Raw genomic sequence first — 21466 nt, forward strand, 5'->3', positions numbered from 1 at the left:
ATCGCTATCAGGTGGACTGAAGTTGCACTACAGACAGTTATGGGCCACACTCAGGAGCCCTGCTTGAAATTTTTTTTTTTTTTTTTTTTTTTTTTTTTTTTAATTACAAAAAAAAAACGGTATACCGGTTCGATCCGGTTTAGACGGCAATATCGAACCGGTTTTAAAATTTTCAAACCGACCCAGCCCTATGTGAGGCGCTATTGTATTCAATTACTCTTAAATATCACTACCATCATCTTTTTCTATTCAAAGGTTCAGTATAAAAAATAATAATAATGATAAAAAAAAATCCTTAGATTAATCGACTAATCAAAAAAAAGTCGTTTGGGACAGCCCTACTCTGGTGAAATAAAATCGATCTCCTTGCTCAGCCTTAACATGACGGTTGTTTGTTTGTTTTGAGAGAGAAAAGTCTGCGGCTCTGGGTTTTCCTGGCGACAAAAAAGGAATATCCAATCTCCTAGCCGATGGTCTCGTTTGCTCATGTAGGTCATATAGAGGTACCAGTATTTCATAAGCAGTTTAAACATTCTGTGTAGGGATTTAATTGTAACGTTACAAACGGAGGGTGGAGGGCAGATACGCGGCGTTGCTATGACGACCAGTTGTGGGCAGAGGGCAGATTGAGCGAGTACTACTTGCAGTGGAAGCAGAGACTACCTCAGGTCAGAGATGGGTGGTGTCATGTGTGGTCGATTGTGGTGGGCCGGTCTGGGGGCCAAAATGCCAGGGCACCAGCCCCCCCCCCCTGGGACCTGCACCAGCTGGGCCTGTCACTAACTGGGTTTCCATCCACCTCTGGATATTCGCATTTACCCAAAATGCGAATATAAACTTGAATGGAAACACCAGAAATTCGAATAAAGGTCGAAATATCGCATAAATGTTTTTACGCTTGGAGGGGGTGGATTTATCAGCGTATCGACAGTAGGAAGATGCAAACTTTTGCAATGGAAACAGATTTTGCGAATTAACGATGACGTACCAGATGTGACTTCACTTCCGCTTCATGCTACTCCAGGGGGAAATGGTGGCGCCAGGCAGTCTGAATGAAATTGAATGTAACGTTCGCAATTCTATGTATTAAATTCTAAAAAAACGACCCTCAACATTTGGGAAGGCTAAGCCACACAACTAGTTCGTTATAATCTAACATCATGCTTTGAAGGCGACTTTACGACGATGAGGACGGTGATCATCACCATCACCGGGTGATGACTCAATCAAAGCAGGTCTCCGCTGATAGAGATCTCTTACAGGCACACAGGCACGTTACGCCTCCTCCTGACGAGAAGCGCCACCGACTGCTCAACCTGCCGACTCCCAAAACTCGCTAAACAAAACTGAATGGAAACATGCATAAATTCGCATTTTATTTTGCGGATTTTCACAAAATTCGCTTGAATTATGCGATACATTTGGATGGAAACCCAGTTACTGACTCCATGCAGATGGAGAAGACTGGTGAACCTGATTTGCTCTACGCATGGTGTCGACGACCACACAGGATAACTATAATGATGGACTGGACTAGACTGAAAATAAAAAATAAAATAAAATAAAATAAAATAAAATAAAATAAAATAAAATAAAATAAAATAAAATAAAATAAAATAAAATAAAATAAAATAAAATAAAATACAGTGCACTCCTCTTATAGTGATCACCCTGGGACGGGTCAAATTGATTAAAAAGAAATGTTTCCATCTAATTGAAATTTGTATTATGTTTACATGCCTCGCGTAAACAGAGCCATCTCTCCAAAGACAGAGATGCCGCGACATGCACCGTCTTTTTTGGCAGTTTGTAAATTAAAAAAAAATTAAATTACTGTAGTTTACAAAAAATCCGTTGTTCTCAGGTGGGACAAGGCCCAAAATGATCCCTGTAAGCGGAGTATTGATCACTACAGTATAAGCACATGATTTAAACAGCATGAGTATAGGAATGATTTGGGAGTCGGGACCAAGCTTTTTGATCAATATAAGCGGTTGATCACTATAACCATGATCACTATAAGCAGATTCCACTGTAAAATAAATAAGAATTTAATCAAGGACATTTCTCTGGCATTTCTACTTTTTTGAAAACGTACCGAACCGTGACACCACTGTGTCGTATCGAACAGAACCGTGAATTCTGTGAACCATTACACCCCTAATGTACAGGTACACACAGATACATACACACACACACACACACACACGTACACGTACACACACACACACAGTGCTATTGTATTAAGCATGGGAGCAATAGGGATTCAGATGTAATGTGGGGTCAAGCTGCTGACCGGCCTGTCGACATGTCTTCTGTTGGAACGCCACAGGATGGACAGTGCCACAAAGGCGGCCAATCACGGCCCAGGGCCCCTCTCTCTTCCTGCCAGCTGGCCAATCATGGCCCAGGGATCCTCTCTCTTCCTGCCAGCTGGCCAGTCACGCTGCTGCCTGCTGCTGCCTGCTGCTGCCTGCCTGCTGCCTGCCTGGAGAACACCTCATCTCACTGACTGCCTGCTGCCTGCCTGGAGAACACCTCATCTCACTGCCTGCCTGCTGCACACCTGGAGAACACCTCATCTCACTGACTGCCTGCTGCACACCTGGAGAACACCTCATCTCACTGACTGCCTGCTGCACACCTGGAGAACACCTCATCTCACTGCCTGCCTGCTGCCTGCCTGGAGAACACCTCATCTCACTGCCTGCCTGCTGCACACCTGGAGAACACCTCATCTCACTGACTGACTGCTGCCTGCCTGGAGAACACCTCATCATACTGCCTGCCTGCTGCCTGCCTGGAGAACACCTCATCTCACTGACTGCCTGCTGCCTGCCTGGAGAACACCTCATCATACTGCCTGCCTGCTGCCTGCCTGGAGAACACCTCATCTCACTGCCTGCTGCCTGCCTGGAGAACACCTCATCTCACTGCCTGCCTGCTGCCTGCCTGGAGAACACCTCATCTCACTGCCTGCCTGCTGCCTGCCTGGAGAACACCTCATCATACTGCCTGCCTGCCTGGAGAACACCTCATCTCACTGGCTGCCTGCCTGGAGAACACCTCATCTCACTGGCTGCCTGCTGCCTGCCTGGAGAACACCTCATCTCACTGCCTGCCTGCCTGGAGAACACCTCATCTCACTGGCTGCCTGCTGCCTGCCTGGAGAACACCTCATCTCACTGCCTGCCTGCCTGGAGAACACCTCATCTCACTGCCTGCCTGCCTGGAGAACACCTCATCTCACTGGCTGCCTGCTGCCTGCCTGGAGAACACCTCATCTCACTGCCTGCCTGCCTGGAGAACACCTCATCTCACTGGCTGCCTGCTGCCTGCCTGGAGAACACCTCATCTCACTGCCTGCCTGCCTGGAGAACACCTCATCTCACTGACTGACTGCTGCACACCTCACTGCTATAGTGGCTGACAAGATCTATGGATGGATGGATGGATGAATGACTGAGATTAACCTAGTGACTGACTGGTTAATTGGCTTAATTTACTGACTGGATGACTGACTGGAGGACTTTCACACTGTATTTAACTACATTACAGCATTTATTGACTCTGGTACTGACTTCTTATTGAACAGCACAAACTACACTTGCCCTGCGCTCATGTCTTTATGATCAGTATGCAATACAACAGAAATATGACACAGCTATGTTAGTGTAGGATTTCCTGTGGTACTGTAGGCTATAGACGCTTTTAACTTGACATCAACAACATTCTAAATCCACCCTAGCTCACTTCCTGTTGCAGTGTTTGCTAATACAATACTGTAGCTGACAGGAAGTAAGCTAGGTTTCAAATTAAGCAATAAGGCCCAAGATGCCATGATTTACAGTGATTTACAACGGCTAAGAGGTGTCCACGGCTAAGAGGTGTCCACGGCTAAGAGGTGTCCACGGCTAAGAGGTGTCCACGGCTAAGAGGTGTCCACGGCTAAGAGGTGTCCACGGCTAAGAGGTGTCCACGGCTAAGAGGTGTCCACGGCTAAGAGGTGTCCACGGCTAAGAGGTGTCCACGGCTAAGAGGTGTCCACGGCTAAGAGGTGTCCACGGCTAAGAGGTGTCCACGGCTAAGAGGTGTCCACGGCTAAGAGGTGTCCACGGCTAAGAGGTGTCCACGGCTAAGAGGTGTCCACGGCTAAGAGGTGTCCACGGCTAAGAGGTGTCCACGGGTGTCCACGGCTAAGAGGTGTCCACGGGTGTCCACGGCTAAGAGGTGTCCACAGCTAAGAGGTGTCCACGGCTAAGAGGTGTCCACGGCTAAGAGGTGTCCACGGCTAAGAGGTGTCCACGGCTAAGAGGTGTCCACGGCTAAGAGGTGTCCACGGGTGTCCACGGCTAAGAGGTGTCCACGGCTAAGAGGTGTCCACGGCTAAGAGGTGTCCACAGCTAAGAGGTGTCCACAGCTAAGAGGTGTCCACGGCTAAGAGGTGTCCACGGCTAAGAGGTGTCCACAGCTAAGAGGTGTCCACGGCTAAGAGGTGTCCACGGCTAAGAGGTGTCCACGGCTAAGAGGTGTCCACGGCTAAGAGGTGTCCACGGCTAAGAGGTGTCCACGGCACACCAGTAGCTGGGTTTCCATCCAATCGCAACTTTTAATCGAATTTTCAGAAAGTCGGCAAAATAAAATGCGAAACAATGCGTGTTTCCATCCAGTGCTATTTTGCGAATTATAGAGCTGTCAATCACCTGGTGTTTGAGGCTGTCTGAGTTGCTGATCAGCTGCTAGACCCGATGTACAGCTCTATTAAACACATCTAACATTATTCATTTAAAGTTTCTTGATGATCTAGACAAAAGGTAACATAACGCCATTTCTGGATTACCAGGTGTGACTCCGCAAACTAACGTTATAATCCCAACCCGATCTCCAAAAAAATTGTAAAATAGCAACGTTTGTGGACCAACGTTCCTATGTTACAATTTCGGCTCCCAAATTGTAAAATGGTAATCCACGGAGCAGATAGTAAGTGAATACAATTTCTTCAAGTCTAGAAGTGATTAAAGTTAATATCCCAGTCTTCTTCGGTTTACCACGGCGGGTACACTGTGTGCTGCGCGTACCATTATTTACCGTGTGCACAGTAGCCCTATTGTGTGGAGGCTACACACGGCATGTCATGTTTTGCAGTGATCAAGGCAAACTGTGTTGTTTTTGAATGGAGACAACGGAATATCGCATAAACTGTTTCCACCGCACGTTTCGCATTTTCCTTTTATCGATACACTCGACTTTTCCGCCTCCCTCAAGCGTGAAAACTTTTTTGTGATATTTGGAGTTTTTTGCGAATTAGGCAGCGTTTCCACTCGGTTTTTTTATGCGCAAATTGAAATTTCGCATCAAAACAGGTGGATGGAAACCCGACTAATGACTTCCTGTGGGGGAATCCTCTCTTCTCTTCCTCTCATTCAAAGGGAGGTCAGAGGTCAGAGGTCAGAGTCAGCTACAGACAGAGCAGGGATTCAGTGTCTTGCTCAAAGACACTTCAGCAGGGTGGAGGCTTGATACCAGATTGTCCAGGTGGAAGGATGGACTCTATCCACTTGGCTACCTGCTGCCTAATAAGAAAAACTCTTCTAAGCTACAAATGTGCTCCTCTGCTGGTTTGCTGTGTGTGTGTGTGTGTGTGTGTGACTGTCTGTGTGAATCTCTGGGCCCCACAATCATCTCTACGACTAAACAGTCAACCAACAGTTAGTCGACGAGAAGAGTCTTCATCAGCCAAGTTTTCATTGGCAGGTTCGTCACAGGAAGAAAAAAATTATATTTAAAAAAAATCTAACTGTTTTTTGTGTCAAGGGAGGTCAACTTTAAAAACATCACTAACTACTAGGGGTGTCACAATACACTCAGTTCACGATACGATACGACACACGATATTGGGTTCATGATAACGATACGATACGATATTTTAACAATATTCTTTTGCGATCGATTTGAGGGGGCATCCTCCACGCTAATTTGAGTCATTTCACCATTTTCATCCTCTGTGTCTGTAACGTCCCTCGTCTGTTCAAACAAAGCAATGAAAAGGAGAGCGAGCATGCAATCAGATGCAGATCAGTGCCACCATGTTCAGCTTCTTTTTCTCACGATATGAGATTTCATCTCAACGATACATATTGTCACGTTTTGATATCGCGATATATTGTGGGACGATATATTGTGACATCCCTACTAACTACAAAGCGCAAATTCTGTGCGTTTACACCAGCTGGGTTGACAGAAACAAATGGCTTCCGGAATCATCATCATTATCATCATCATCCAGGAAGAAGCAGAGGAGTGCTGCCAAGGGAAATTTCCCCTCGTGGAAAAAAGGGAGGGAAAGCAAAGAGAGAGGGAGAGAGAGAGAAAGGAAGAGGAAGGAGGACAGAAGTTCAGTTGGACAGACAGAGAGCTGGAGAGCTGCAGATAAGACAGGGGGAGAGAGAGAGAGAGAGAGAGGGAGAGAGAGAGAGAGAGGGTAGTTTCATCACGGCTGTGAATGACCTAAGAGACAGGGCAAAAAGAGCATTCTATGCAATCAAAAGAAACATTAAAATAGACATTCCCATTAAAACCTGGCTAAAGATTCTGAAATCAGTCATAGAACCCATTGCTCTATATGGCAGCGAAGTTTGGGGACCGCTGAGCAAATACCAACATTTTACAAATTGGGACAAACATCCAATCGAAACACTTAATTTGGACTTTTGTAAAAGTATACTACACCTCCATAGGAAAACCACAAATAATGCCTGTCGAGCAGAATTAGGCCAATACCCCCTCCAAATAAAAATTGAAAAAAGAGCTATCAAATTCTATGATCACCTAAAAACAAGCGACCCCCAAACCTTCCACCACAAAGCCCTAAAACACCACGAGATGAACAAAGACAAGAGTCCCCTCTGCCAACTAGTCCTGAGACTCAGTCCCCTAACCTCAACCAACCCTACAGAGCCTCAGGACACCCCACAGACAATCTGGCCCAACCAAATTATAACAAGACAAAAAGACAAATACATCACCCATTGGAAAGACACCACAAAAACTCAAAGTAAAATGGAGTGCTATTTGGCCCTAAACAGACAGTACACGGTGGCAGAATATCTGACCACCGTGACTGATGACAAATTAAGAAAGACATTGACTAGGTACAGAGTCAGTGGACACAGCCTGGCCCTAGAGACCGGTCGCCACAGACAGACCTGGCTACCCAGGGAGGACAGGCTATGTTCACGGTGCACACAGAACACAGTAGAAACAGAGACACACTTTATACTACACTGTGACAAATATGCAGAAATTAGAGCATCATTCTTCCCCAAAATTATACACAAATACCAAGAATTCGAAACACAATCAGAAAGAGACAAGCTTAAATACCTATTAGGAGAAAAACCAAACTGCTGCATATTAGCAGCTAAATATCTGGCCTCCTGCCACAACCTCAGAGACATCCAGTGAAACACACCAGCTCATTTTATTTTTATTTTATTTTATTTCTATTTCATTTCATTTTTACTCTTATTCTTATTTTATTTATTTTACTTATTTTATTTATTTTATTTTTATTTTTATTTTCTATTTGACAATTACTGTTTGTAAAAATTTTAAGTCAGAATGCCCCATTTTTGGGGAAGTGTATATGTACATATATCTTTGACTGTAAATTTGGACTGTTTGTACATTATACATCTTCGACTGTACATTCATTTATTATTATAATTTTCTTATTGTACTGTGAATATGTGTATTTGCTTTGGCAATATAAGCACTGTCTTTTCATGCCAATAAAGCTATTTGAAATTGAAAATTGAGAGGGAGAGAGAGAGAGAGAGAGAGAGAGAGAGAGAGAGAGAGAGAGAGAGAGAGAGAGAGAGAGAGAGAGAGAGAGGGTTGATTGAATTGATGGAAACTTGTGGCCGGGTGATCACATACTGATGACGGTGATGACATACTGTAAACTCAATCTCATCAGTTGATCTAGGTTGTGTTGTGTCATTATTTATCACAAGGGACAGTGTGTGTGTGTGTGTGTGTGTGTGTGTGTGTGTGTGTGTGTGTGTGTGTGTGTGTGTGTGTCAGTATGTTCCCTTTAATAACAACACTGCTGCCCCTCGCACGGTCTGGCTGATCCGGGGAGGATGCCGTTTCCACAGCAACACTAGGTTGTATCTCTTCATTAGTCACGGGCCTGCTCTCCTGCTCTGGTCCAGAGTTGAGCTCTAATGCTGTGTTTGTCACGTACGTACGTGTGTACACACACACACACACACACACACACACACACACACACACACACACACACACAACTGTGGCTGTGAGACAGGGGTGGATGGTAATGTTATCTCCCTGTACAAACAAACAATCACACTCTGATCCCATCAGTGCTTTAACACACGCGCACCTCGGAAGCTCTGTTCCCAACTAGCTTTTTTTCCCTTTTTTTTACCGAGTTAAGAGAAATATTTCCACAGCTTCCCTATATAAAATAAACCCTTCTCAACTCTTGGAACATCTTCACAACAATCAATGAAGTGTCATAAAAATCCTCAAAAGCTCGACAGTGCTGGAAAATGACCACCTAAGAATATTGTGAGACGAAGACTTAATTGACAAAGCAGAACCACATGAACCTACGAGAGTTATGGAGAGGTCAGTGAACGTTGCAAACTGGTACACACACACACACACACACACACACACACACACACACACACACGACTGTAGAGACGTAAGCTCTTAAATCTCAGACTAGCCTACAGTATACTGTATGCATAACAAATGTACCAATTAAGAGCCATTCAGAGCGTTCATTGTTGCTCTTTGACAGATAGAGGAGTTTTGTTTGGCTACTTTTCCTCTCCTGGAGGAAAAGACGGAAAAGCTGCACGGCACGCGTTACCAGTTTTTGACTTGAGCAAATATATGAGTCAACAGAGAGGATTAGACTGTTGCCGGCGATGCTTCATGGTAGTCTGAGCAAAGAATCTGTTTCTCCTCGGCCTAGGAGACAAATGCTCATAGTGCAGCACTGTCGACTACTGCTGGGTGGGAACTCTGTGGAAAAGAGTATTTGTGTGTGTGTGCGTGTGTGTGTGTGTGTGTGTGTGTGTGTGTGTGTGTGTGTGCGTGTGTGTGTGTGTACCTCCTGCTGGGTTATGTCCAGGATGCGTTCCAGGGTCAGCTCTTCAAAGTAAAGGCGGTCGCACTCGTCAAAGTCGGTGCTGACTGTCTCTGGGTTGTGGTTGACCACCACCGTCCTCTTGCCCATCTGCCTCAAGGCCCTGATACTGGACACAGCGCACCAGTCGAACTCAACACTGCTCCCTGGTGGACCGAACCAGAGAATAATGTGATTATTTTAGTTTGATTGTTCTACTGAACAAGACAAAAATATTCATAATATTCAGAGTAGCAATTGTTAAATCATATAGAGTAATGTATCCAGTGCAGACTTTATTTGAACAGCATGCACATTATATGGAAGCTTATCACCAGCCTCACCGATGTGGTAGGGCCCACAGCCCAGAACCATAATTCCCTGGTCTTTGAAGTCCAGATCGTGCTCCTGACGAATTGACAAAACCGATGTTAAGGATACACCCTTGGCAACATAAGGTTCATTTCCTGATCTAGTTATTTAGTATCATATTCAGGCTTCAAATCCCCCCCCCCCCCCCCCCGCCCCGCCCCCAAGAACAATTGAAAAAGTCTGCCAATAGGGGTGAGATGATTCCACTTGCTTCCAATGCAATTTCTCTTGTTTCAGGAAGTGTCAAGATCTTGACATTTGCTCAGATTTAACACTAGAAAGACCACAGCGGTCATTTTGACGTTTTTGAAATGTATATGTGCACTAACTCTAGTGGTCAAAATGACCACTTACGGTCGTTCTAGTAGTTATGGAATTCTGCCCCTTCTAGTGTTAAAGAAGAAAAGAGCTTAAGACTCTATAATAGATTGACTTATTAATATTTTTGCAGTACAATACTCATCATATATTCAGAAAGAGTTTTCATCCATTTCTCATTCATGTAACATTATTTACATTACCGTAAATTCCGGACTATAAGCCGCGGCTTTTTCCCCGTTTTTTGGGCTTTTTTGGCCCCTGCGGCTTATATAACGGTGCGGCTTATCTATGGATTTTTTCAGCAAACGGCCACTCGGGAACCTCCAAAATCTATGGATGTTGGTATGAGGCAGAACGAGAGCAAGACAGACATTACGAGAGCGAGACCCTGATTGGATGATGTTGCAAAAAATGTGCCTCGCGACCTGATTGGAGCACTGTGCCACTACGCTCTCTCAGCCACTACGGTAAAACACCCTCCCTCCTCCCTCGCTCCGGGGGGAAAATGGCAGCGATTGAGCCTGAAAGACAGTCAGAATGAAATTGAATGTAACATTCCCAATTCTATGTATTACATTCTAAAAAACTAACGGCAACATTTTGGAAGGCTAAGCCACACAACTAGCTCGTTGTAATCTAACATCATGCTTCAAAAGATGGAGAACTGGCTGTGTTACGACGATGGCGGCGAGAAGAAGAAGGAAAGAAGGAAATCGAGCAGCAGCACGTAACCTTGGCATCAGGGTGTTGACACAGAGAGCAGACGGCCGAGGTGCCGTTCAGATCCGACTGAAGGCTCAAGTTTGCCAGTGGATCCTGACAGCGTGGAGGAGTGTCAAAACATCCACGATCACCAACGGGTTCCGAAAGGCTGGACTGCTGCGTGATGAAGAGGAGGACGCCGCCACAGCTGAGGGCCTTCAGAGGCTGTTCGATTCCGACAGTGACGAAGAGGAGTTCGTTGGTTTTGAGAGCGACAACGAAGGAGAGAGGAGAGTGGCTGACGAAGCCACCCTGAGCCTGTTCGTTTCCGACACTGAAGATGAGGACTTTGGTGGTTTTAGTACGCAGGAAGAAGACGAAGATGAGGATTAATGACTTGACTTTTCTGGTTACAGCCGTGTACTGCACCTTAGCCTAAAAGATGAAGACGAGGATTAATGACTTTTCTGGTAGGCTGATTACCGTATATTTTAAGCAGCCGTGTTACTGCAACTTTAGGCTTACGCGCTTACTGTCGTGTTACAGGCACTTTATTTTGCACTTTAAAAAAAACACATTTAATTTAGCCATTGATATTGCCTCGTCAAGCGCTGTAAGCTTTGTTTTTTGTTATGGTACTACTGTAGGCTATAATGTAGATCAGTGGTTTTCAACCTTTTTCATGCCAAGGACCCCTAAATTTACACAGCACAGTACATGTTCTGTAGCTACTATTGCACTAAATGGTAACACTTGAATACGTTATGCAAATATGCAACTTGTTTTGTTGAAATGTTAATAAATGGGAGCTTCCCCAAACAGCCATCTCTTTCCCGACAATCCCCTCTGTGCACGAACCCTTACATATGGTAATTAAACATCAAAACACCCGCGGCTTATAGTCCGGTGCGGCTTATATATGTAAAAAACAGTCAACTCTGCAGGTGCGGCTTATACACCGGTGCGCCTTATAGTCCGGAATTTACGGTACATTATGTCATTTAGCAGACACTTTTGTCCAAAGCGACTTACAATAGTACATTTTGTCAACAACAGTAATAAAACCAACTGTGCATCACAGTCTTCATCAGCTAACACTTTTAAAGGGCTTACGTAGCTTTTGTTGATTTTCTTTCTCTCTTTTTTAGAAGGGTAAGAGGAAAGGTTAGGTCAGGAATGGTTAGTTCAAGAAGGGTCCAGGTGTGACCTGAAGAACATTTCAATCAGAAAACATGTTTTGCAGTGATGAATCAACCTGGAAGCACCACACTTTAAACCAGCTGTCTGGTTACTAAGAAATAGCAATGCTACACTAGGAGTAGCTTTCTTTTCAGGGAGCACACACCTGGCCATGATAGGTACAGTACAGGTAGTTGGTCATAGCTGGGTACTCTGCTGCCAAGGTGTCAATCTGAAAAGAAAGAGCAGAGAAAATAGTTTGAGTGGAAAACAATGATACTATCTTCATGTGGTACTAGCATGTAGCTTATTTCACACCTACTCACAGGATGTGCTATCTGCTATCAGAGACATGCCAACAGAATAGTGAATAGGGTTCATATGATTATGAATATTACTAATACAGAATGGTCTGATGGAGGAGGAGTCAGGAAACATCACAGGTGTGCTAGTAATTGCTAGGCGAATACTAATGGCCCCCTTTCCACCTGGAATTAACCTGCATCCTGAATGATTTCATTTCATTCAGATAGAGCAAAAACACAAATGTTACACAAAAGTGGGCTGGTAAAATAAATAAGAAGTGGTTGGTAGAATTAAAAAGTTCCAACACTCAACATGCAGCAATCTCTATTTATCTATCTATGTTAAACCTATTCCAGAGATGTATTTTAACACCAGGTGTAAAAGTAATCCAAACCAAGACACAATCCGGATGTAAGACGCACGTTAGTGCCAGGTGGAACGGGGCCAATGACATCTTTCACCTGTTCACCTCTGCCCCCATTACATATTCTCGTATTCTTCTAATTATGTAGGCAGCCACACACAGTGTGTGTGCGCGCGTGCATGGATAGGGTAGGCGTGTGTGGGTGTGGAGCAGGCAGGGGTCAAGTATCGAGCGCACGGTGTCAAGTGGATGCTCCCTGCAGCTGACTTGCACTGGAAGCTCCAGTGATGCTCACCTGTTTGACCCAGGGTCTGATGCCGTGAGACAGCCTGAGCTCTCTGGCTGCCTCCTCGCTGGATCCCACGATCTGGCCGACCTGTCGGTCTGAGAAGCCGTCCTTCTTGGCCTTCAGGAGCAGCTCCCTGGGCACTGTGCTGCTGGACAAAGAGAATGCTGAGATGTGGTGATTATATAGTCAAGTTAAACCTGTATTCCAGTTGCTTTGGTCCAAACCAGGGGATATAGGTGATGAGTTGCTACAGTGTTGCATTGGATTGGTTACAGTTCACATGGCAACATTTCAATCAAAATCTACACGTCTCAGGAGCTGAAGGCTTTCAAATCCCTTGAGTCCTAGCATTATAACTATTTCATCTGTGGCAATTGCCTGACATTTTTACTTTTGTGCCACCAACGACATCATCATCATCATCAAACATTGTCGTGACAGCAAAGGTAAATAACCTTAACGTTAAATGTTTGTTTGATCCGACGCCTGCTTGCATGAGCCCAATGTTTGCTACTACTAACGTTAGCCTCTAGTCTCTTTCCCTTCACGTTTGTGGACAGTAGCTAACACCCGGGCTTTTATTGCTGCTATTACTACAGCCGTGTATTATTACACAGCACACTTATCGCTGTTGTGAAATAGCTCCTGACGCAGTAAAAACGGCATTAAATAGGCTAGTAAGTAACGTTGGCTAGCGTCCTAAGCTATGAGAGCCAGTCAGTCACTTTTAAACAGCACGCTGCGGAATAGGGATGTCGACGGTTAACCGTTAACCGGTTAACCGCCGAGAACGTCTTTGGTCGGTTAAGCATGTCGGTTAAACGGTCAATTTCCATGTTAATTTGCATATAACAGTGTTGCCAATGTGGCGATTCCCCCCCCCTCCTTCGTGGTCAGCAATGTAACATAAGTATATTAAACGATGGGGCAAGTATTAATCAAGCTAGATTTGGAAATAAACACATGGTTCATGTTGATTTTATCTACCCGATGTCTGATCAAACGCATTCCGCAGCGAAGCACACACACAGCTGAACACCTGCTGCAGCCACAGAGTCACTGTGAAGTGAGCGCACTGACTGCCCCACCCCTCTGCTGCTCATGTCTGAGCCTATGGTCTGAGCACACAGCTCAGATGTGCTCTGTGACCATTTCAGAATGATGAACACACCCAGCGAAACAATCAGCTCATACATGTTCTATAGTTTTGTTAACTCCGTGTGTGCTGTCATTAGCCTACTTTTTCTACGGCCGGGACACACATCTTGCATGTGCGTGTGCGTGGCGTGCTTGCTGCGGCTGGCAACTCTCTCCCTCCCTTCGCAATGCATGTTCATCATGCACACGCATGCATACGCTCGCACTCAATGATGAAAGAGTAGTTTTTACCGTGTTACAAAAATGACATGAAGCGGTCGAATTGACGATTGAAAAGTATCAATTAACGTTAACGTTACTGTCGGACTGTGCGGCATTCGTTTTTATAATGTTGTGGAGCCCTGCCAGAGAGCACAGCCCTCGCCGTGTGTGTGAAGAGAGAGAGCGAACGGGTGAGACAGAAGCGAACTATTTTTTGCAGATCTCAAAAGCAGGTAAACCACTGTGGGATTAGTGAGACTATTGCTAAAAGAGAAGATACTGTAGTGATGCTGCGCACTTTGTCAGTGCGCCCTGCAGCCTGGGCTGTCATCCGCTCAAACACTACTTCACGGGGCGGCTGCATGTCAATTGACGTGCCCTTAATATGCAATGCGTGCAGTATAGCCTATCGGAGGAATGTTTTTGTTTAGATGGCTGGAGGGTTCAACTTGTCTTCTCGTTTTGTTAATGTGTTTTTTTCTGCTTGTAGATGTAAAAATAAACGCTTTCTACTGAAAAAAAATCAAGCATTTGGTAGCCTAATGGTTTAATGGTGCACAGACAGTAAAATAGCGCATTTTAATCCTCTCGGTTAACCGACAGTTGTCGGCTAATGAGTGTCGGTTGTCGGTCAAGAAAAATTATGATTTTCGACATCCCTACTGCGGAATGTCAAGAATATGGCGGCGGTGGGCGTGCCCGTACGTGAGTGACGTCAATCGAATAAGGTCTATTGCTTTCAATGGGTGTGGACCAGATTTGCATGCAGGTATTAAGACTCAAATAGGTGGGCAGCAGAGAGTAGGGTGAGGTGACAGTGACAGCGACTGTGCCAACCACCTTGAGGGGTTATCGTTGGTGTGTTTGATAGCCTAGATAAGATGTGGTTCAATGATCTCATTCTGCATTTAAGGGGACAAATCTATCTCCACTGTCGGGACGCCGAGCTCGCGCTATTGGAGGTCTGACACTGACTCGACCGCAAGCCTGCTCTCCTCTCAACGGCTAATAACAGCATGTTTAAGTGGTAGACCTGTGGATAGTTCTCCCCACGCACTGATTCATGCAACATCCCTGGGTCTGAGTGGCGGAGCTTGACCCAGATAGGCTCATTAAAGTGCTGTATTCACCTTCATCCGATAAAGTCTCTTTGAAATTAGGTAGCTCTCTAAGAAGAAGCAGCTAAGCCAGGTCTGCAGCACCACACAGGGCAAACAGACAAAAGCAAAAATACAGTTCAGATATCATTCTGATTTGTCCTCCCAGAGATTAGATGTTTTTTTTCCAAGTATGCAAAACTCCTCCAACTTCTATTTTACCAAGGCGAGATATCTTAGACAGATACTTCTAGACAACCATTTCATTCTTTCCTGCTCCGTTTCCCTGCTTGTAATTAACTTTTTCTGCGACAAAGCAAAGTGTGATTTTAATGAGAAGATTGTTATAAATACAATGCATCACTATTACTGTGTTAGAGCAGTGTACCTTGGTGCTGGAGAAGATGCGGGTGCTGGAGGGCACAACCAGCTCCTGCTGCAGGTCATATCTGTCGGCCCACGCTCTCCTGAGGGGCACGAAGCCGTCCACCGATGGTCCTCAAAGGTCCGGCCCACTGCCATCACCTGAAGACAGGAGAGATATCAGAATATATTCTGGGCAAGTAGTGAGTGAGTGAGTGGTGCGTTAATAAGATCCTCCCGCACCTCTCCGGCACTCTTCATGACGCTGCCAATTTCGAGGGACATGCCCTGGAAGCGGTCCAGGTCCCACCGGGGGATCTTGGTGACGATGTAGTCCAGGCTGGGCTCGAAGCAGGCTGTGGTCTTCTCTGACACGGCGTTCTTGATCTCCGGCAGGGGGATGCCCAGTGCGAGGTTGGCCGTCACGAACGCCAGCGGGTACCTGGGAGGCATGGGCAGGGAGACTAAGATTAACTAGTGCTGTATCCTACTGAAGAGGTGCAAGAGCTACATGCTGTGTGCATCTATGTGTGTTCGTGTGTATTTATTCTCTCACCCGGTGGCTTTGGACGCCAGAGCAGAGCTTCTGGAGAGGCGGGCGTTGACCTCGATGATGCAGTACTCCACGGACGAGGGGTGCAGGGCATACTGGATGTTGCATTCGCCAATGATGCCAAGGTGGCGAACCACTTTGATGGCCGTCTCACGGAGCATGTGGTACTCCTCGTTGGACAACGTCGGGCTCGGCGCCACCACAATGGAGTCGCCTGGAGGGGGAGAGAGGTTAGGGTTTGGGCTAACTTAAATCTAGGAATCAGAACTTGAGAGAGGAGAAGAGAGTTTAGTACCAGTGTGAATTCCCAGTGGGTCAAAGTTCTCCATGTTACAGACTGTGACACAGTTGTCAGCCACGTCTCTCACCACCTCATACTCCACTTCCTTCCAACCCAGTAGAGATTTCTCCACCAGGATCTGACTGCTCATGGCCAGGGCCTGCAACATATACATGTATACAGAATATTAGTATTATTCTACCAGCTTATGGCTACATTAACATGGGCATAATGCTGGGGAAAGGTTTGATTCGATTAATTTCAATATCGATTTGGTTAGTGATACTAAAACATGTTTTTTGAGCTGTAACCTGAATTACATGACTGTCCAGTTATGTAACACATCAATACTGGTATTAATATTGACATTTGACAGCAAATGAATATGAAATATCAGTACTTAATGGCTGGAACTGTTGAAAATGTCAAGGACCAAGACCCCTCCCAGAATGTTGACAGTATTGCATCTTTCAAAAATATACTGTGGGCAGAAATAGCTTCAAAATTAGTGTTTAGTTACTCTTTAAGTTAAAATAGAAATTTTGCTTGGATATGAAAAATATTCTCAGAACAAAAGCTGTAAATTGTACTAGGAACTCTAACCTGGTGCATCATTCAAAAGATATACATTAATAATTCACCCCAAAGCAGTTACAAAACACAAATACTTTTTAATTTATTTTTGTCATGACCATTTAGCCTACAATCAAACTAGCCCTGAACAACACAATACTGTGCTATGTGCTGCAAGTTGTGCAGACTCTCCAGTCAGCATCAGTGTGACAAGCAGAGTGACTGACACACCAGTGCTTTCTTTAGCAAAGTAATGCAGTCAGTCACTACTCCATATCAAAACAAGAGATGAGGCTGAGGGCTGCTCCACTCGTGGTTTATATAGTGAGATTCCGCCGACTCTCTCTGCTGACTGCAGTTTCATTTTGATGCTTTGTTTCACAGATGTATACATGTTGGGGATTATGTCTAGGGTTAGGGTTGCTATAGCCTCGGTTATTTTTAGGGCACATGGAGAGTTGGCTGGTAATTCTAATGAATCGTTCAGTCTATTTTGTTTAAGTCCGGACCACTTGCCTTCAAACAGCAGGAGATCTGGCTCGCTAGGTGATGTCTCATCAGGTCACAGGTGGTTTCGGATATTTGTTGTATTCCCGTAACACTTCACACACGGTGATCTTGCAAATCGCTTTGCTTTTGTCAAGCTCGTTCTGGTCTTTCAATCCGAAATTGTATCAGCTGTTTCCCCAAAACAAAGTGCCCGTCGCTTGCAGAGTGCAGCTTACACGGCCCCTCCCCCTGGCTGCATGCCTACCTAGACTAGAGCACAGTAGAGAGGAGCCACAAGGACCCCCCTGAACTTTCCCCCATCTAAAAAGACGACGTCGGCTGTATGGGAATATTTCGGCTATTGTAAAAACACAAATGGTCCGCAATACCGCGATACCGTGAAACCGTGGTATTTTTGTCCACACACAACCCACACGCGCGCGCGCGCGCACACACACACACACACACACACACACACACACACACACACACACACACACACACACACACACACACACGCCTACAGGCTTTTACAGTCACCGTGCCATAACGTTACAATAATACATGAACACTACCTCGCGACTGTCGTCAACTCCCCGTGCCTCCTCGCTCACAGGTAAACCTGGCGCCCGGGCTCCACGCGCACATGCAGTGCCACAGGGCGTGGTTATTGCTTATCCTATGTGGGGTTAGAAATCACGCCGTACGAGGCCAGTTGTCTGACGGAAATGCGTCATTATTAATGGACACAGTGCTTTGTAGTCCACCTGTCCACGTTCTATCCGCTGGAACTACAAGTGTGTGTGTAAGTGTGTGTGTGACTGTGTGTGTTGGGGGTCGGGGGGTTGAATAGGCTGCTGACATCAGAAATTGTATTGAAAGCAACATTGCGAATCCCAAAGGCAGATTACATTACTATTTAATTTATGTTCAGATTTTGGTCCCCAAGCTGAAAGGAATAAATGCAGAGCCCCCCCCCCCCCCCCCCCCCCCCCCAGCGTGGAAAACAACCAAACATCTGCTCAAATATATGAGAAGTGTTGCTGCCTTGTGTTCTGCAATTCTTAATTTGAGATTGCGTTTGATTTGGCCGATGTATATGAGACCACAAGGACTTTTTTAAGCATGTAGACTACATGTGTGGTCATGCAGTTGATTCATTATTTTATGTTGTATTTTTCTTCTGTATGTGGGTGGTTAAAAACTGGTTAAAAACTGATGTTAAAGCTCAAGAGATGAGGAGACGCTTTAAAGACAGAGGTTATAGCAATAGGTCTCTAGATGTAGCTGTCAGTAAAACTAGAACCCTAGAAGGAAAACAACTACTGTACCCTCCTCAGAAAAGCACATACAACGAGGTCACCTTTGTGTCAGAGTATAATAATGTCTCAGGAATAGTCAAGAACATCATAAAGAAACATAGGAAAATCCTGGATTGTGACCCTACCCTCAAACATTTTGCTACATCTTTGCCCCGTTTTTGCTACAAAAGGGGCAGAAACATCAGTGAAACATCAGTAAAAACCAACTGGCTCTCCCAGGAATTCCACAGAAACTACAAGTGTGGTTGATGCATACATTGCTCATACACCTTTAACCAGTGTTAACTATTGTCTTGAAAATACAGTATGTGATCAATCAAACTGCATCGACCAGAGGAGGCACTAGTGCAGTGACCAGGACACATACCCTCATTCCGGCTTCCCACCCGCAGACACACCCAATCATGCCTGTATGGACACCTGACCAAGCTGGAGGTAACACGATGACACGAACCTGCGACCCGGAAATCACTATTTGAAGGATGGCAGGTTGAGAGAAAGTGGGTTCATCAAGAAAAGTAGGCTAAATTACACTTAGAATCAACAGTTCATCACAAAATAACCAACGTAATACCCAAGGTTTTTAAAGTGGGAGGCGGGCTTCCAAACAGTTTGAAAAAGAGGTTTGTTTTGTGGACCAATTTTTTTCTCTCGCTCTCTTCTGGTTATCAACAACAGTGTGTTTACAACATTGCAGTTATCTGTCTTGATTTTGTCAATGTTTTGCTTGGCAGGTTGGTGAGTTAGTATGCCGTTTTCGGTTTGCGTTCGGATCGTGTGCTGGCTGGGTAAGTTTGTGCAGCATTTGACTTGAATCTGTGAGCAATGTTTGAGAGCAGGTGTGGTGGAGGTGGCTTAAAAAGGTGGTCATGGTGCCATGTGGTGGTAGGAGAGCTGGAGGCCAAGGCACAAGCTGCTCAGGCTACACCCATGCAGCATAGTAAACTGATGGGTTTGACACTCAGCCGGGTTAGTGGTCTGGTGAGTACAGCAGCATTTTATACCACCCTGATTTTAGCCAGACAAATGAAATGAGCCATACACATTGCTTTGCTCCCTCCGTCCTGAGACGAGGTTGATTCATGCTTTGCTGTTTAAGCCTGCACTTATTTATCCTGCAGCCAGTCTTGGTAATGAGTTGAATACTGTAGTTGCACGTTTACAATTTGGATCTAGAGGCATACTGGGAAGAGTTTGCTCTGTCTAATCTGCCAACCAAAATATATATTTTTTTGTCAGAACAAAACATGTCAAGTGGAGAATTGGTTCAACTTATTTTGTTGGGGAAACTTTTGCCTTTTGTGAGGGGGGGTTCTGTGGTTGAATGAGCAGAGGTAGGCCTCCGTTTAGCTAGAAATGTTGGGGTCCTTAGTTAAATCCTTAAGTAGCTTACGTAAACACATTAAGGAAAGAGGGGTAACTGTTGTTCCCATTAGGAGTGATGGGTTGGCAGTGGTCAACATTGGGAATGAGGGGTAACTGTGGTTCCCGTTAGGAGTGATGGGGTGTTTATTTGTTCTTAGCTTGGTTTTGTTGTCCTGAGTAGAACTTCTGTTTGGAGAGGTAGACGAGGTATCACCAAATCAGACATTGGTTTGGAGTGCGCATCCCGTGGCCTGGGGATTTTGCCCAGGTTACGCCTAGTCTGTGTCTGGCGTGTGGGCTTGAGTCTGGAGGTGGTGATTCGCGACCATCCCCTTCATTTGAAAGGGCTCACTCACTTAAAGGAGATAGACGGTGCCAAATACTGTTTTGTGTGATGCTGAGGCTCTCCAGTTCGGTGCTGTAGAGTACAGTATGTTTTTTCGCCTTTTTTCCGATGGTCCGTCTGTTCTGTGTGCCGCGGTGGTTTTGTATTTCTCGAGGTGGGGGGAGAATCCGGTAGTGTCTCCTGTTTTGTGTGTGTTTGTGTTTCTTGACAATTTTGGGACGCCAACCCAAGCACTTAAAAAAAATCCTGCCCTGTGCTTCTTGACAATGCTGCTGTGGTTACAGCTCGAGCATGAAAATGTTATGTTAAACATTTGAAGTGTGAATGCAGATTGGGGTGCTTAGTGCATGTTTTAAGTTTGACCACGGTCCTGTTCACTATCTCTCAAACATCAAATTTAGTGTGGTGTATCATCCACAGTCACTAGGGGGGCGTTAGGATGCTTCCATCAGATGTTAAAGTCAACGGTGACAGATTATTATTTGGCATGGGTGAGTTTGGAATTACGTTTGCAGATTCCTTCTCTTAGGAGCCCGAGAGGGTGAGCAGGAGCTTCTGAGTGAAATGGACGGTGGTGAGTACCTTTGATCGCATGGGGTGTTTGTGAATGTTTTTTATGATAGATGTAAGATATAATGGCCACTGTGTTAGTTTTAAAGGGAGGGGGGTGTCTTAGTTGAGGAGGGGGGATGTTTAATTTTGGGGTGGGAGGTTTTTGTAGCATCTTGATTCAGAACATCTCTTGTGGGGTAGATGTTCTTTTTTGGGAAGGGGGGTGTTACGACTGGGGTCGTTAGTTAGTTTCCTTGAGTAGTTTTCTGTTATGAATCTGGTTTTATTTCCTGGACAACACTTGTTCTTCACAGTACTTCCACAATGGGGATCTTTCTCTTGTCCTGTAGACTCTTTGGTAACATGCTCTGATTCATAGACTCAACTCATCTGGATTGGTCTGCTGGGAGACAATTGGTTGAACGTGGCTGTTGCTGATTGTTGCTGATTGTGGAGTCAAGCCACTGCTGT

The 21466-nt window shown here is 45.2% G+C and overlaps 1 protein-coding gene across 1 annotated transcript in view; it reads right to left on the reverse strand.

Moving 5' to 3' along the window:
- The window catches only part of LOC310793396 (carbamoyl-phosphate synthase [ammonia], mitochondrial-like), a 28722-nt gene extending 10705 nt beyond the window's left edge, over nt 1–18017 (reverse strand). The window contains exons 1-9 of the mRNA XM_083655210.1: nt 17986–18017; nt 16364–16508; nt 16072–16282; nt 15759–15957; nt 15541–15677; nt 12703–12844; nt 11904–11969; nt 9508–9571; nt 9149–9330 (exon numbers count right to left, since the gene is read on the reverse strand). Coding sequence (XP_083511336.1) covers nt 9149–9330; nt 9508–9571; nt 11904–11969; nt 12703–12844; nt 15541–15677; nt 15759–15957; nt 16072–16282; nt 16364–16499 — 1137 coding nt within the window. The 5' untranslated portion in view covers nt 16500–16508; nt 17986–18017. The remainder of the gene's footprint in view (nt 1–9148; nt 9331–9507; nt 9572–11903; nt 11970–12702; nt 12845–15540; nt 15678–15758; nt 15958–16071; nt 16283–16363; nt 16509–17985) is intronic.
- Nucleotides 18018–21466: the final 3449 nt, after the last annotated feature.

The sequence above is a fragment of the Poromitra crassiceps genome, assembly GCF_964638095.1.
Source record: "Poromitra crassiceps genome assembly, chromosome: 18".
Classification (NCBI taxonomy): domain Eukaryota; kingdom Metazoa; phylum Chordata; class Actinopteri; order Beryciformes; family Melamphaidae; genus Poromitra; species Poromitra crassiceps.